General features: G+C 36.1%; 1 protein-coding gene across 3 annotated transcripts; it reads right to left on the reverse strand.

The window, feature by feature from the left end:
* Window positions 1-1683: 1683 nt before the first annotated feature.
* LOC116259559 (serine/threonine-protein kinase TOUSLED) lies at window positions 1684-17152 on the reverse strand. Of its 3 annotated transcripts, none has more exons than XM_031637424.2 (17): window positions 16445-17152; window positions 15882-15971; window positions 11656-11862; window positions 11472-11537; window positions 11119-11151; window positions 10782-10889; window positions 10353-10397; window positions 9645-9757; window positions 8756-8822; window positions 7145-7211; window positions 6489-6586; window positions 6103-6282; window positions 5632-5842; window positions 4350-4614; window positions 3592-3646; window positions 3212-3373; window positions 1684-2172 (listed from the first exon to the last, which is right to left on the reverse strand). In XM_031637424.2, exons 1-17 carry the CDS (start codon window positions 16652-16654, stop codon window positions 2077-2079), a joined length of 2073 nt encoding a protein of 690 aa, XP_031493284.1. In that variant the 5' UTR covers window positions 16655-17152; the 3' UTR covers window positions 1684-2076. The 3 variants fall into 3 exon arrangements, with proteins under 3 accessions (XP_031493284.1, XP_031493278.1, XP_031493292.1); XM_031637418.2 differs by having other exon boundaries at window positions 16436-17152; XM_031637432.2 differs by lacking the exon at window positions 11472-11537 and having other exon boundaries at window positions 16436-17152.
* Between the last annotated feature and the right edge of the window lie 1000 nt (window positions 17153-18152).

An 18152-nucleotide genomic window follows, 5' to 3' on the forward strand; every position in this document is an offset into this window, starting at 1 on the left:
TTGTTTATGCGCCTATTTGTAAGTAATATGATTTTATTTTATGGAGAGGTTGATGTTAGTGCAAATGGGAATGCATATTTAGTTAGAAAGATTTGTTAGGTGGCTAAAAATTTAAAAAAAAAAACACTAATCATATTATAAAGGCATAAACCATTACTAAACACACCATAAACTATTGTTGTACCACAAGCTATCGATAATGCTCCTGTCATGACTATTAAACGATAGAGTTTAAGTTTTTAACCATCTGACAACATCTATCATCTCATCTGGCAGATCTAGACTCCCCTATATACACCCTTAGATTAAGCTTTCTTTGGTGAACGTGACTGCTTAAACGAACTGAAAATTTCCAAAAACATTGAAAAAAAAAAGACATGACGTTTTACGTTTTTGAAACTGAACATGTAGAATTTATCTGCAACGTTTTTTAAAGTTAGGCTCCCACCAAAAGTATACCTAGACGTATTTTTATTTATTTAAGCTTTTGGATATGTTTTCCGATATATTTAGAGAAGATATATTAGATTAAGAATTCCCAATACCAATATATGCTTTAAGAAAGATAAAAAAAAATGACCACCCTTCAACAATATTTAGCAACGAAAACTTTGTGTCTGGGATAGTAAGTTCAATCCAACGCATCGTTGTGACTAAAGTTTGGCCAGACGACAAAGGAACACTCCTGTTAATTTGGATGTAAGGTTTCCTAGAAGCACACAGAACACCAAGACACCCCGCCCCCCTAGCATAAGCGCACACACACATACACATAGACACACACAAAGAGAGAGCGAGCAAGAAAGAGAGAGAGAGGTGAAACGAGTGACTTTTAGGATGAAACGGGTGGCGAACCAACTCTCTCTCTGTCTACGCGCGCGTGTGTGTGTATATATATATAGACACACACATACTAGATTTTGATGGAAATGACAGTTGATCACATTGAGATCTGACAGCGGAAATTAAATTACAAATATAAAAGTAAAATTGTTTTTTCAAAGTCCAAAATAGTCTTAAAGGGATGAGAGAGGGAAAAAGAAGGAAGAAAATAAGTTTTCTTAACAAAACTCTTTGTCTCTTTTGAAGGGTATTTCAAACTCTTGAAAAACTAATTTAACTTATGCATTTGCATCTTAATCTCAGCAATCTAATTTCTTTATAATCAACAACTGATATGATTCCTATAAAATCTGGTCTATAGGAGTCTGGTAGGTGGACCTGCTGATCCAGATCTAAGGATTTGTAGCGATCTAGCTCGGATTTTCACGGTGTTGGTTCCAAGGAATCCTCACATGCCGTATTAGTTGATGCTGTCCTTGATAATGGACACGAATTGGTTGCTATGTTTCCCTAGTTGCAACGGACTGTAGAGTAGTTAAGCACAGGTCATTTTAAAACAGGATGGCTTCCGCAGAGAAAGTTTACTTGACGCATTTACATGCGAACGTTGGCCATACTGCCAAAAGGAATCAGCATGGTTTCTCCAAACATTGACTACAAGGCACCCTCAACCAAAATAGGATTAGGTTGCCGCCCTTTTCACCTTATAAAGTCACTGCTCTTTCTCTCTCTCTCTCTCTCTCTCTCCCTCTCTCAGTATATATATATATATATATATATATATATAGGAACAACAACATAAACTCCTAATCTGGTTTATCGCTTAGTTTATCTGACAGAAGGAAAGAAGTAAAGCCCTTAGATTTAGATATCTTTAGATTACAGACAATAAAATGACAGACACTAAGACAGCTTTAATCGGCTTGATTGACGCCGTCTAACATGCTATTATGGGCTTACAACCATAAAAATGAAAGAAATTAGTACCAAAACCTATAAACAGGTCTATTTTTCTCTCAACATGAAGGTGCTGCGTCGCACAGAGAGAGAGCGAGGGAGATCCGGTGATTGATATCTTCATCTCCAAATTTTACTGTGAAGACAGAAGTTGCTGTACCACTTCTCTGAACATCCGAAACGTTGACCAATGAATGCTCTTCAGGCCATCAGAAAATTCATCGCATCTTTACATTCAGGTAGGACAACCTTTTCTTTACAGTGAAAAGATTCTGGTCATTTTTTTGCATATGACAGGTACGGATCTTGAGCTACAGTCAATACGTCAGGCCTTTCAGCTTGGTTATAAGTCAAGCAACGCCTTATAAAATCCTGCGGTTTCCAATGACAGAAAATCAGCAATATAAAACAGCTTAAATCTCCTTTACCATGATTTTCGGGCGTGTTGCCGTGTTGGGGGCAAGAAGCGTTGAGGTTGTTTCTTTTTGCAACAAATTTAATACCACAAGAAACATGAAAAAAGCAATAAGAATTATTCTAGGCCCCTTTCACGAACTCCAACATCAATAAGCAGCAAAGCAACCTTATTGCTGACAATGTAAGAAAGGTGATGCACGAGCAACACAATCCTACAAGATCTATCATCTTTATCTTTCTCTTTAGGCCAATAGCACCGGCCATCACCAGCTGTATATTGGTCATGGCCACAAATATCATTTTTGTGTTTTTATAGGCGAGGTTCACAAGTATTTTTTTTCGGTAAAATTTTTTTTTTTTTTTTGGGGGTGGGGGGGACTCAGAAAAATCTGGGAGTTCTTTTAGAAAAAATAAAAAATCAAAAAGTTAGGTAAAAGTACAAAAAATGAAAACTAATACGAAGACAAAAAACACTCCACTTAAAATGTAAAGGAATAAGTATTGTATTGCATTTAGGAGGTCACGTCAAATACCTAAAACTAGAGGAAATAAAACAATGAAACAAAAGTTGAAAAAAAATAAAAACAGAAAATGTAATAAAAAAATAAATGAAAAAATCATGTTGAAATCGCCATAAATGGTTTTTAACGTTTATTCAAAATATCAATGGTTTTTAACGTTTATTCAAAATATCATGATATTTTCTTTTCTTTTCTTCATTTTTCGTTCATATCGTGATATTTTCAAAAACATCACTATATTTGTGGCTATGATGTTGGCAAATCCCGATCAACAGAACTCTTAAAGTATCCTTGCTGACAGCGGGAGTACACCCAACTTTGATTGTGCTAAAGCACAACCCTTGTGGGTTTAGTAGTAGTGACCTCCTATCAAGGGGTTGAAAGTGCCAAAAAGCCGCTGTTAAAGTGGAATCCGTTGTATACTGCTAGTTTCTAGTTTGTCCAGACTACATAGTAAGAAACCAAGAACTTACTTTTGCCTCATTTGAGACAGTGGGTTTTGGTGGAAATTCCACTTTGCGAGCTCTGATAATAGTATCTTCACGAAGAATCCGCTCTTGAGTTTGATCATGCCCAAATGGACGTTTACCAAATAGCATTTGGAAAAGAAGTACACCAGCCGACCAAACATCAACCTGATTTTCATAGCAAAGGAAAAAGAGAGATTGCAAATCGGGTTAGAGATTTTTTAGAACAGCAAGTACCAGGCATCTGGAGACAGTCCAATCCATGCCTGGAACTAGGGAATGACTAAGAAGCCTGAGCAGAAGTTAGGTGTGATCCAAACCATGACACACCATGTCCTGCTTCAGTTCACAAATTCTCCATAATCAACAGAAAAATAAGTCTAAACCTTTGATGAAATAAGAGGTGTCCTGTTAAGCTCGAAGCACTCTGGAGGCAGATACCTGAAAATAAAAATAAAGTGCATAATAGACATAGAAATTGCCAACTTGCTACTTAAGTATAAGAGAGCCCAATACCGACAAATTGTAGGTGCTACAAAAAATACAGAAATAACATAGAAAACATCAACTTTGCCTTTACTACTGTATTTTCCGTATAGAATATCAGCAATAAGTTTGAAGTTTAAGGGCACAGCATAATTACCAGAAATATTTTCAAGTTCTCATGCAGAGAAGGAAAGTAACATCCAAAACCATAAAATTAGCATTAAGCAAAGTCTTCCTATGCACAGAACTATCAGCTAAAGATTGATAGCATCCTGGCAGCAGCTACACAAGCACTGGAGAAAAGTAAATGCCAAAACAACTATTTGAAACTACAAAACTATACCAACAAGTGCAGCACAAAGGACACTACGAATTTATACAACCAGAAGCAGGCACATGCATAAAAAAAAGAAACTGACATGTCATATTTTGCATATTTCATAAACATAGCTAGTTTTCCTGTCATAAACTCTTGGTCATAGAAGTAAGTATTTAGGTTGAAAACTAAAGATGCAGCATAAGCGACTCCTGCTATGGCAGATAGGTGGAAATGTGGAACTATGGAAACTGCATATATGATTGCACTTTACTTCTAACTCTGGAAATGAGGAAATATGTAAGCATGGGAAATTAAGCATCATTTAGTTATTTTGGTTACCAATATGTGCCAGCTCCTTGGGAAGTAAGTTCCATCCCCTGGGATCCCACATCATCATCCACTACCTTGCTTAGACCAAAGTCAGTCACTTTTGCAACACCGACCTCGTCAAAAAGAACATTCCCAGGTTTCAAATCATAGTGAATGATCTTTTGTGTCCTCCTGTTCAAGTATACAAGCCCTTGAAATATCTGAGCAATTATGATTCTGGCCTCTTTCTCTGGCAATATTGGTGTTGTCTTGAGGACTGCATCAAGATCTTTACCTGTGAAATAAGTATAAGGATGGCAGTCATAAGTGCTACCATAAAAGAATGTGCTATCAAAAGATAACTTAGCCACCGGACTGAAATGCACCTGGTTTGGTCGTGTTGCCTCACTAACCGAAAACAAGAAAAAAAAAATTCTTTGAATATGAAAATCAAAGTTGTGTTCACAACACCATCGACAAAACTAATCATAATAAAAGCTAGAACGTAGAACCACAACCAGGAAAGGGAAGCCAGAGGGGAATTTCAAAATCCCAACAACTATGGCCTGAATGTACATGGACAGAAGGATTCGTTATTTTCCCAACATTGGCAGCATACTATAAAGTATAAACTTCCCTAGGACAGAAAACTTTTATTACCAATTCACTTCATAATATGAAAAAGTAACATCATTAAGGCTGACTACAAATTTAGTAGTCTGGGACTCTGGTGGACCATGCAACCCATACTTTCCAGACCGTTGGTACAACAATTCTACCAAAAACTCCAATCTGTCCTCCCAAGAAGAACTGATATTATGTTTAGATACATCCCCTTACAAGATGGCTGAAAACAAGCAGCTGACGTAACAGATGGACTAGGTTAACTGTGACAAGACAGACTTCAAAACTATGATCCCCCTTACAGATGCTAACTACAGAATTAACTGTGATATGCCTTCGCCACAGGTTTACCAGTGAGGACATGTTCACTCAGAAGCTCATGAACATGCAGAAGCAGGAATTATGGAAGATGCTTGGAACAAGGTTTAGTAAACATGCAATCTTCACTAGAAGTTCTTTGGAACAAAGACATAGTTGATTGCAACCAAAAACATACTAAAGCCACAGGCCCACAACTGATCCATGAAACTCAAGATGGTAGTCTGTCATGATTATCTTGCACTAGCCAACTAAACATGAACAAACAGAGGTCAAAGATCTAAATACTAATTCAAATCCAGTAGTTATTCAGTCTTGCAATGAAATTATATGGGTAAATGTTACTATAATCACCCAATTAAGTACATACCACTGCAACATTCTAAAACGGTGCAGAAAGTGTTGTGATCAATTTCAAAGGTGTCCCACAACCGCACTATATGCTGGTGAACAAGACTCTTGTGAATATTGTATTCTCTAATTGCATGTCGTATATAACTTTGCTTCTTTTCTTCACTCCACTGTGCATTCAGTCCATGCAGCTTACAAGCCACATATCTATACTCCAGCAAGTCATAAGCCTGCACCAAAGTTTTGCACTTCAAATCACTGAAAGAAAGTAGTTATATGCTACATATCTATACTCCAGCAAATCACAAGCCTGCACTGAAGTTTTGCAGTTCAAATCACTGAAAGAAAATACTTTCTCCCAACTGCCTTTGCAGGCATCCAATTGGAAAATTGCAACTTGTTAAAAAATACAGGTCAATAGCTGAGCGAATTTCCCCAGTAAAAGATTAAACATCAAAAACCACTTTAACCTCTCAAAGAAATAACCCACCTTGTAAACCTCACTAAATCCACCCTTTCCAAGAAGATTTAAAAGGGCATAGCGATGATTCAAAATCTGGAAATTATTGAAACGTGATCCATCCTCATCTCTTATGCGCTTCAGCTCCCGTATATGCCTTCCCTTCTCAAGTTCATAACGATCTTTCTCCTTCAGCAACAGTTCTTCTTCCTGAAAGGATAAAAGTGATGCTACTGAGATACGTCAGTCATCAAACACTAGGTGGATGACCTCTAATTCCATCCACAGCTTCTTAACTATAAAATACCCAGGCTTACTACTAAGTTCCAACTAAGACCATGTGTTTTAAGCATGCTCACAAGTAAGACAATTACCAAGAGCTCCCATGTTCACCTCCAAATGGTATGTCTACTTACACGTTTAATGCTTAATAGTCGTGATTTACAAATTTCATCCTGAATGAGAAAGTCTTCTTCTGGTATCCCAGATTCATGATCACTGCCATCACTTTTATCTGTAAAATAGATTATGCAAGAAAATTTGAGTCTGATAACTTCAAAATTGAAACTTCTATTTATTCACCAAGATTTTGTTAAATATGCAAAACAGGGGATAGCCAACAGAAGTCAAGCTTCATGCCGAAAATGACACATGCAATTTCACATATATGAATATCAAGAAGCACATCAGCAACGATCATGCAACTTGAAAAGCAATCATGAATAAAGAAAAACTTATTCAAAATATCAGTGACAAAACAATATTCCTCTCAAAACAAAAGGGTAGTTCAAGGGTCATAAAATTGTAAGACATCCCGGGATCTATATCCACCTTTGGATGGATGACATCACGCATTATCAGCCCGTAGTATAACAAAAAAAACTCAACTGTTTCAACTAATATCTAACAATGCTTCTTTCCAATTCTATGGAACATTATATACAGTAGAAAACATGAAATATAGAAAGCCACATTCATAAACAAGAACAAATTAGAGCAGTTGCATATCGAATTACTTAGTGATGAAGAGAGGAACAGAAAACTGGTAAGTATGTATTGGCCAAATAATTACCAGATTGACGCTTTTTCAACGATTTCCTGTGCCTCTCAATGACCTCCTTTGCATCCCACAAATTCCTCTACACATAAAAGATATGAAAGTAAGATTCTAGTCAGCAACGAAGACAACGAATAATGCTTTTATTCCAAATTAAACATGACAGTTGATTGTAGAAACCAACAAAATATTCTGCACGAGCAATTTTACACATTTCAAAACCATTATTCACACAAAGTGCAAAACATGAAATAGACACAGAAAGCAACAATCATGAAACAAATTAAAATGACAGATCAATTAGATAAGTTAAAACTTTGGTATCACACAAATTTTGAAAACACTGTGATAACATCAGCAATTAAAGCTTGCTGATAGCCTGATATTAACTGCAAATTTTCACAAGGAACGTTGAGAGTCTTGAGACTAAAACCATCATTACGTAAGATAATATATATATATATATATATATATATATATATATGATTCATTCAACAAGCGATTAAAAATTTGCTAAATGTAAATAAAATATTCATTTACGTACCATTTTTTGTGATTTTAAATTGGTAAATTTAATGATCATTTCACTTGGTAGTTAAGTTGTTAAAAAACTTAAAACTATATAAATGACCAAATTAGTAATTGATCTTTATGGTATCAAGGACTTAAAGCTCATATATCTACAATCAATTTCCACAAAAATAAGCATACAAATATATATAAATATATATATATACACACACACACACACACAAAAATGGCACGTTAGAGATAGGTTGTTTAAAAAACTGTTTTATTGATCTGGTTCACGAATTTGCAAGTACCAGAAAGCCACTAATTTGTACATCTTTTTACTTCGCAATTTCTAGCATTTTTGGGTAACAATGTTTTTTGGAGAAAAAGCATGACCCAGAAGATGTGCCTACATGGAAAGGAAGTATCCAATGTCTTCATTATGCATCCACATATCCAGACCATTTCCACAAATATTGTCATCGGCCTCAGGTTTTCAACAGTGAAGTCTTTCTTGGGTACTTCTCAGTGAAGTTTTTTTTCCTGAGAAAATCTCGGCATTTAATAAAAATCATAAAAATTAGGTAAAAATAAAAATAAATGAGAAACTAATAAAAAGACAAAAAATAACTAGATAACATGATGAAAATAATGTTTTAATGATGATTAAAATGACGATAAGCAATTAGTTTAAAGTTTAGTCCATATGAAATTAATGTCAAAAAAGAGAAAAATGAAAAAAATAGGAGAAAGATGCAGAAAAAACATGTTCAATTAATTTTTACCTTTTTCCAAAAAAACATTTTTTCAAGTTTTTTCCTTTTTTAACAATAATATCACGTTTTTTCAAAAAAGACGTGATATCTGTGACAATGATTCCAGATCACATAAAGATACTTCTATATTCTCTTGTAGTCTGTTATTCAGAAACTAACCAGGTAAAACCAAAAAATGCAAAAGAAATATCATATCCTCACAAAGCAAAAGATGAATGAGTTAATTCCAAATGTTTGTTGAGATGCAAGTCCAAATGTTTCATTAAAAAAAAAGGCTGCCAAAGGATCACAATGAATAAACAGAAAATATGCCAGAAAAAGGTTCAAATTAACATACAAGTTGACTTTGTATGTCCTTAAGTGTTTGGCCATCCTCCCATGTCTCAGATATAATTGTTCCAGCCCTGAAAGAAACAGATAAATACTTAGACAAAAAATTTAGTAGCCACATCTACATAGAAGATAGTCATTATCCAATAATCAGTAATTACCACAACTTCCAGGCTCATACTGGATCATTTCTCAACCATTTATCATTTTCAATATAAATGCTGACAGGTAGTCATAAGTACTGGAGCAGGCAGAGAAGTTCCATTGGCAAGGAAAAATATAGAAAAGCCTTCTTCACTTGATCAGTAAAATACAAAAATTAAACATCTTAAACGTGTAAAGCAAGTGATCATGCACCACTGCACAAGTTCTATTAGCCTCTGGCAAGTAGTCGCATATATTGTAGCACAATTTTTCCTGGAAGTGAACAGTGAACACATATGTGTGTATTTGCGTGTGTGTGTGCATCAAATACAAAATACCCATTAACTTGAAACGTGTTGATAATGGAAAACTGTTCACCGAAGGCATGTAAAATGTTTTCTTCGTCTCTACAGAATAGTTATCAATGCTTCTCCCTTTTTCATGATGAACGATCGTCCTTGTGATTGCCTTATCAGATGAAGGCTGCTTTTACAGTTTCACTGAATTTACAGATTTTACATGTTGATATAGCTGCATTAGATGTTTATTGAATTAGAGGAGCAAGAACTCGTCAATTATTTGACACTAATTAGTAATTGTTGTTCCTGAAAGCATCCGACTCCAACTAACAATCTTCATCAAACACAACTCGTTTTGAAACAAATGATGCTGAGATGACAAAAGCAAATAACTTAGAGAATTCTTCATTGTTTTGTTCCATATGAACAGAGGACTGATTTAAAAGGGATTACCTAATCACCCCCACATTACCAAGCCTCAGAGAATCCTGACGAATCTTCATTCTTGACTCTTGCCTTTCTGCTTTTGCAACTGAAATCAAAAGATCCGACAACACCTTCATCCGCTGCCGAAGAAAGTAAAGTCTCTCAGTTTTTTCCAAAAAACTCAAACCTAGAAAATTTTCATTAAAATAAGTTACGGAGCACATCTTTCAAAATAGAGAGATCAATTAACCAGGGTCTTTTTTGGTAGTGGAGGTTCAAAGGCGATCCTAAGCAGGTTACCCACAATAACCCACTTAATTGAACTTAGGAAATAGAGGAAGTTAACATATATGGTTCAGTACCTAAGCCTGATAGACAAAAGAGAACATATCCAAATTTCAAAAAATTAATCTAAGGGCATATTGGAATAGGCTATGTCTACTTGCAAAGGCAACCTTTTGTGGAACTCAAAAGCAGATGAAAAGGAAGATATCATAAACTAATTTCAACGTCACTGCATAGAAACATAATTTGTTGTGGAGATAGCAAAACATTTTAAACTGCTCCTAGTTGTAGATCATAATGGGAGATAGATCACTAGGGAACTCCATTTCCCAGCATGAACTTCATTCTGGAATCAAAAGTTCTCCTCCACTGCTCAAAATGTGTTCACTGTTCAGAGGATTCAAAAGCAGATAAAAAAAGAAATGCTTGAGTAGTGAATCATGCAACAACCTTGGGCTTCATTTGTTGCTCTTGGTCCTTAAGGTCTCTCAACTCCTGAATTCATATTACAGATTGTAAGTGAAACAGTAATTATCATTAGAGAGAGAGAGCGAGAGAGAGAGAGAAACCCACACACACACACACAGATACACAATAAAGATAGGTGTGAATGCTGTTAAATGTAGCAACTCTAGGAAAAGCATTGCTAAAGCATTTGGACCTTTAGCAGCAGTTTCTTTATCTTTCCTTAATCTTTATTGACGATGCAAAAGGCCATTTTCTGTTTTTTCTTTTAGCGCAACGCTGCTGGATTGCATATTCCAGTAACGCTGTTAGCATTCGCTGGTGTTTGCCACCCTTCTATTCTTACACATGCACACACACACACACACACACATATTATATCTAGTCTAGGCATAAGAACTTCTGAGTTTCAACCTTTTCCAATTGGCGCAACAAAGCTTGATGATCTGCTACTTCATGTCGAGATTTAGAGAGTTCTTCTTCCAAAGATGCAACCTTTCCTTTCAACAATGTTATCTCTTCCTAAGAGAGGAACAAGAATTAAATAGGCAATTTGACAATTTCCAAGCATCTGTCCAACCGTAAACCACTTGATAAACCAATATTTTGAAGTAGAGATGAAAGAAAAAAATGCATGAAGACCTTCAGCAATTTTGGTCAATTTTCCCTGACAACAATAAAGAGAATGTGAAACACACACAATTACAAATTCACTGGCACAAGAAATAATTACTGGAAAAAAGTAGCATACCTGCACAGAAGCCCTCTCTTTTAACCAGCCCTCCTGCAATCAACACAAAGTAATCAGCAAAGGTGAAGAGAAGCAATGACATTTCACCTTCGAAATTCACAACTAAAAAAAATGTCTTATTTGATGCATTTGCCCAGAGAGATAAAGTGATAACAAATGCACAAGAATGAACATAGAACATGCAAGAATAAAATATACAGCTACAGCTTTTCCACTAAAAAAACCTAGATGTCGTAAAAGGACTGTATTGATTCATGAATATACTGTTTTTATACTACACCTAAGCCTTAGGAGTACCCTAATTGGCTAATTGTTAATTTTCAAAAACAAAAACAAGGAAGCGCAAACTTAACCTGATTGTATGTTGACGGATTTATTTTTGTTTGAAGTAACAATGAATCCGATGATTCTGATCCGATCTAGTTGAATCAAAAAATAAATAGGCAAAAGGAGAAAAGCAAATCAATAATGAAGGATTAAATGTGCAATCATTATAATGTAAAACATCTCAAAGACAGAAAAGAAAACAACAATTACTTTATGTGATGAGGTTTCGAAATGACCATTCGATAATGACATTGAAGAGACAGAAGCCTGTGGACGTGACTGATCACAAGCCTTCGGACCGCGCCCCCTCCCTGTTACTGAACGTCCTCTGCCTCGAGTACTCCTTTTCCTGCTTCCATCATTTGAACTAATTTGTAAATCCATAGCCTCTAACATCCTCGCCCTCCCATCGGTGGCCTTGACAAAAATAGCAAATTTTAGATGTGAGTGCCAAAAATAGTCCTCAGACTTAATGAGAAAGATATAAATTAGCAAAAGAACCTGTGTTCATTGCATTCATTAATTACCATATTAAGAGTATTTATCATTGTGAACGAGTGATATCGTGAAGACATACCATATTGAAAGTTGTTTTTCTTGTGAATAACATAGAATATGCATCTAGAAAGCTGTACCATCCAATGAAAGTGCACACACACACACACCCAAGTGTAAGGTCAATCCCTGGCTTTGTGAACCAGAACAACTAGAGGGCATACTTAATGAATCTAAGGAAATAAAGCTACAAATCAAAAAGAACTGTGGTCGCACTTTGAACAAGTTGACCATACCAGATTTTGCCATACTTTCATTACTAATTAGTCACAAATTGAAAACTTGGTCTAACAAAGATTAAATGCAGCTAGGGCTGCAACAACCAAGCTCAAGCATCGCCTGACAAGTTTGGCTAGTCTAGATCTGGCTATAGACTGGAGACTTAAATAAGCCAAGGTTAATAAATTAGTCTCAGGCTGAGTCCTGCCTAACAAGTCAGGCTCAGTCTTGCCTAACAAGTCAGTCAAAAATCGCCTTCGTGCTAGTTTGCCTATTTTGGTACAAGTAAACATAGTTGACATGGCCTGATAAACATAATACAACTAACAGTTACATACCAAAAAAGCTTGAGCCGTTCATAACAAAGAATTAATGACATTTTATGAGTGCTGGTGTATCAGCAATTTTGTAGTGGCCACACGGTACATGCGGTGGAGGGTGTTACGGCATTCACAACCAGTGTAAGTGAATGAAGACGAAGAAACGAAGAAGTAAGGAAATGAGATAACTCTTTCTTGAACTATTGCATACGAATCTTTCCCTCCACACTAATCACAAGTTTTGATCCATTCCTCTCGTATATTGTCATAATGCCTTTAATGATAGGTTTTGAAAAAAGACTTTTCACGTCATTCCCATTTAGGTCTGGGGACCTTTTTCTATATATGCCACAAGGCTACCAACTAAATCTGCCTCTGTCCCGACTTTAAGGGTTGCTTTCTTTGGCTTTTGTTTCTGGTGATACATCTGCCTCCTACTATTGGAGGCCATTTCTGCAGCCCCCTGGGGGGAATAGGAAGACAGCGCACGACCTCGACTTTGACCTTTGTCGTGAATAAAGGTGCCCAACACTGCTTTTGGGTGTCCTCGTCATCCTAGGATCGCCTAAACGGACATGTCAAATTATGCCTTCGGAACGTCGACTCCATCAAAGCACTCACAACTTTCCATTGCATTAAGGAACTCACAAAGCAAAGCAATATCACGTCATGAGCACTGAAAAGTGAACAGCGAGTGCCAAAGAAAGAAAGTTACTAAAATCATCTCATGATATAGAACTGAAAAAACTTTTTTCTCAAAGACAGAAAGATATGTGGCCACAAAAGCCACCAAATACTATCTGCCATATAAATAGGCAAATGCTCCTTTTCGGAAACAACTTAATGAAATCTCTCGAAGAAAAACTTGCTCGATAAATGATATCAGTTCCTCAACTTACGGAATCTGAATTGCACCTGCTTATTTATAATAAGTCAACCCAATCTGGCTTAGAAAGTCTATCGAGCCAGGTCTGGCCATTGTGGTGTAGGCTCCAAACTAACTCAGCCCAAAATGAGCCATAGATTGCTGGGTCTGAGCCAGTTGCATACCAGCCATGTTCAGTTTGGTCCAGCCATGTGTGTCCCTAGTTATGGATAGGTGGTGTGACTTGGCCCAAAAGCCAAAGACCACGTTGTTCCTTGAGAGAACTTCATGTGAAGTAGGAAAAATCCTCTGGAGTCTAGGTGGAGGAGTTCGACCTTTTCTTCCCCCTTTACTGGAGTGTGAAGCTCCTCCAATTCTAGACCAAGTATTCGAAAACTACTATAAAAGGTACATAAAGCAACCAGCTCATTTAAATAAGAAAGGCACAAGAGCATCCACCAGCACAAATTGCACACGAACATAATCCATATGAAAATGCATTTGTCTTAACTCTTAATCTTCATGAGCAAATACACTTATATTTCTTGGTCTAAATCACTGTCACAAATATCATTCTCAAGTTTCTAAAGGCGAGGTTTTTCCCATGTAATTTTCAGCAAAGTTGTTTTTTCTATGAAAATTTCGGGAAAATTTTGGGGAAATTAAAAAAAACTAATAACTAGGTAAAGATAAAATAAATGAGCAAGTAATAAGAAGACATTAAAAAAGACTAGATAAAATGATAAAATAATGTTTTAATCATTTAAGTTTAAATTTGAATTCATAATGATATCAATGTAAAAAGTAACAAAACCAAAAAAAGGCAAAAAAGGGAGAAAATGTGATAAAAACGCAATAAATTTATTTTCATGGTTTTAAAAAAAATGTGTTTTTGTTAGGTTTTTTTTCTTGTTTTTCTCATGAATATTGTGATATTTCAAAATATCGCAATATCAATGACAATGGAGTAAATGCAAGCCCCAAGCATCTCATATTGGTCATGCTTCATAACTAACAATGACATTTCATTCCATTTGCAACTCAATGGCATATTCAGTTTTATTTTTTGAAACATAGTTTTGGTTCCCTAACAAATGAACAATGGAAAGTTCATCAATATGGCCAAACTACAAAAAAGGACATCATAGGTTAAAGGAAAAGATTTGGCTCAGTCCAGACATGCAGCACGTGCATACTTGAAGAATTCATATATATTGGTATGTGTTAATTCACAGTCTTGAACGAAAAACGCACTGAAAAAAGGTCAACCAATTAGACATAATAGGAATACTTCCTAACACATTTATTTTTAGTAATTTTGTCGAACATCATGCCATGTTTACTGATGATCACTTTTATTTTTCAGGCAGTTAGGCACAGATTCTTACTGTAATTTTGATTCTTGTGTAAATGCTCTAAAACAATCATACATATATGCACATACATATAAAATATATACACAGTTACATACATATACACATGTACATCTATATATATGTATATTCTTCTCTTTGCTTGCTTGCTTTCACATCCAGTAGACTAAAAATAGATAATTGACTAAGAAAAACCAAGGTCACAAATAGCTCCTAACAACTAAAAGAAGTTGAATATAGAAACACGCAATACAAACAAAGCAACAACTGTATTTAGCCATTAGAAGGTGGAATGAGGCATCACAAGATACCTTGAGTTATTAGTAGGCTTACTTTAATTGATAAGAAAATCTTGAACTTATGAGGAATGTTGATAACTGGAATGAGATGTTGCAGTAAATAGGATGAAGAATAAATTACATTAAAGTAAGTAGTTTTAATGACAAAGCAATCACAAGAATTCACGATTGCAAGTGGTTAGCTATGATCATAGATTACGTCTTTCCAACTTGAGTTGCCTTAGAGGCAAGGGATGTGTTTGCATCATCTGCCATCCTTGAATGAAGCATTTTCTATAGTAGCACCATGAGCACATACCAGTCACCAACCCCTTTCTAGCATAATTACACCAATTAGTGAAACAATGTGGTCAAATGGTGTTGAATACATGTCAGGAATCCTAACGTGGTTGATGTAGATAATTTTGGGACCTATGTTGGAATCCTAGTGAAGATAACATGGATTCTTTGTGCTGTCGTTAACTTATGGAAGAGAAGACAGACAGTTCTTTGACCCAGTCAATAACATACATACATGGCACGTATACTTATGTATGTTTCACACAAAAAGTTTAGTTACTGTTGAAAATGCATTCAGCATGGTCCAGAATTCCAGATGTTGATATGTTATCAATCAAAAAAAGTGAAAGCACGGAGATGAAGGAAGATGAGGAACCACAAATAGATGACTGCGTTTAACACTAACAACCCCAGCAATCAGTAAATAAAATATAGTTCGTCGAGAAGAAAGTAAGGAACCAAGAAAATAACCAATGAGCAACCATCCCTACACATGAAAACATGCAATCTGAGCATCTTAATTTACCTCTGCTTGTTGAACGCCAGTTACTTGCTCCTCCTCTTGGAATCTTGGCCTCTTATTTATATTTGGTTGTATCAAAAAATCCTCAACGATCTGAAAAGGTCAAAATAAAGCCACCCCCTCGTTACAGACTGCCTTCAATAAGACATTATAACTCCATGACTGTTAGCAAATATACCATGCATATGTCTAGCAACATTCGGAACCAATAAACTATAAAAGAAACGGAAATATATATACTACGTTATGATTTGCCATGTCAGAAGTGAAAAAAACTACAACCAACTCAATCCCATCCGATTCGTTTGTCAGAATATAACAATCATGCAAACTAAAGTAATGTCAAGTGGGCGACATCAGGAACCAGCATTAGTGATCTGATCGTGCTTCACCCAACGCAATTGACAAACCAAACAACCTAATATTACATAAGAAACATGGCATTTAACATAGACAATTCAACAATAGACAGATAAGAACATCAGCAATATTGCTCGTGGAACTTCATAGGAAAGCAGAGACTATAAATGGCAAAGCAATAGATGGAAGGAACGAACAACAGATACATCGTCATCCGAGTCGCTCGACGGAGAAGTCTCTGGGGCATCATCGGCACCTTCGGCTTTCGGAGCGGAGGAAACTGAGGGCCATGACGTCTGCACCGAGCTCGCGGCCTTTCCAGCCATCCTGGCCTCAAGCTTAGCAAGCTTGGAGGTCAGGGAGGGATCCGACTGGTTCGAATTCGAAGAGAGGTGCATCAAGACCTCCTCAGACATGCTGATTCACCACGCCTCGACAAAACCTCCCCAAATCAAAAGGAGAACGAATGAAGGAAGAAGACCAATTCACGAAGAAGGAAGAAAGAGGAGAGAGCGATAAAACCAATAGAGGGAAGAACCGTAACCCTATGCGGAATCAGCCATTAGGAGAGACTAGACCCAATGTTTACTCGGATAATCCACCGGAAACGAAGGTTTCTGACCAATAAATGGTTGCATGATACCATGTTATGCTATTGAAGAAGCAACCGATTTCGGAAAGCAGTGCCTTTGTGGAAAACAAAATAACTGCATAAGAAGAACCGATCGGGCATTGAGACCATTGCTCTTAGGGTGGGAGGAACGATATTCCCCACCACGATTCCGGCGAATTAGGGTTCCGGAGGAGATGACGGGCAAGATGAAATGATAATGACGGCTGTTTCCGGCGAGAATGAGCCAGACCTTGAGCTTGGGATCTCCGGCTACGGCGATTCCAGGGGAGTCAATATTCCCGGGAAGGAAGTAAGACTCCAGTAAATGCACTGCTGAGTGAATGGATCGATACTGATCCACATTGAATCCGGATTCATTTATTTCCAAGGTTCGCCCTCCTCTTCCCAAACGCATCCCTCCTTAACATTGCTGTGAATTGCAAATATTTGAATCCCCATTGTATCGCCCGATACGTATAGTTGACTTATTTAGTTTTTTATTTATAAAATAATCAGAAGAAAAAAAATAAATATGAGTTAAAATAAGGAACCTGAAAATATTATAAAAAATACAAAAAAAAAACATATGCCACTTTTATAATAGACCAATTCAAGCCTAACTGTTTATAATGTATAGACAACTTGAATTCAAATCTGATTGAATACTTATTTAGCATTAAATCTTAAGGCCCAGTTTGATGCATAAGATACTATGCAACATGGATTTTTTTCCAAGTTTGTATGGTTTTTCCCTCATCATCAAACACAGGGAGTTTAACCATGTTTTTTTCATTTAATTAAAAAAAAAAAAAAACTTCCCATGCAAAAAAGTCGACCTTTTTAGGTTCAGTTTTTTTCACGACAAATTCTTCATTCAGTAAGTTGATAATTTTACCATGCAAAAAACTTTGTATGCATCAAACGGAGCCTAAAGGACGTCATTTTTTATCTTTAAGTATAACCCGCTTTCTTCATCAGATGTTAAATTAATTTTCTCCATATCCGACTTACTAAAACAATTCAGTCATGTATTTGATTCAAATCCAAATTATTGCAATACCTATGTCAAATACAATGTTCTATTACATATGAACCACGGACTTCCCTATGAACATTTGCTTCACACGGTATGTGATATTATTTAATTGCTTAATTAGATAGTAAACCACTGAATAACGAAGGTGTGTGTGCGGCAAACCATCTTTATGGTATTTAAAAAATACTTGCATGACATTTTATATTCTAACAGTGGTATCTTTTCCGTTTTTTCTTTTAGGATATCTATGTCATATTACTCAAAA

This window comes from Nymphaea colorata, chromosome 1 (assembly GCF_008831285.2).
Source record: "Nymphaea colorata isolate Beijing-Zhang1983 chromosome 1, ASM883128v2, whole genome shotgun sequence".
In the NCBI taxonomy this organism is placed as follows: domain Eukaryota; kingdom Viridiplantae; phylum Streptophyta; class Magnoliopsida; order Nymphaeales; family Nymphaeaceae; genus Nymphaea; species Nymphaea colorata.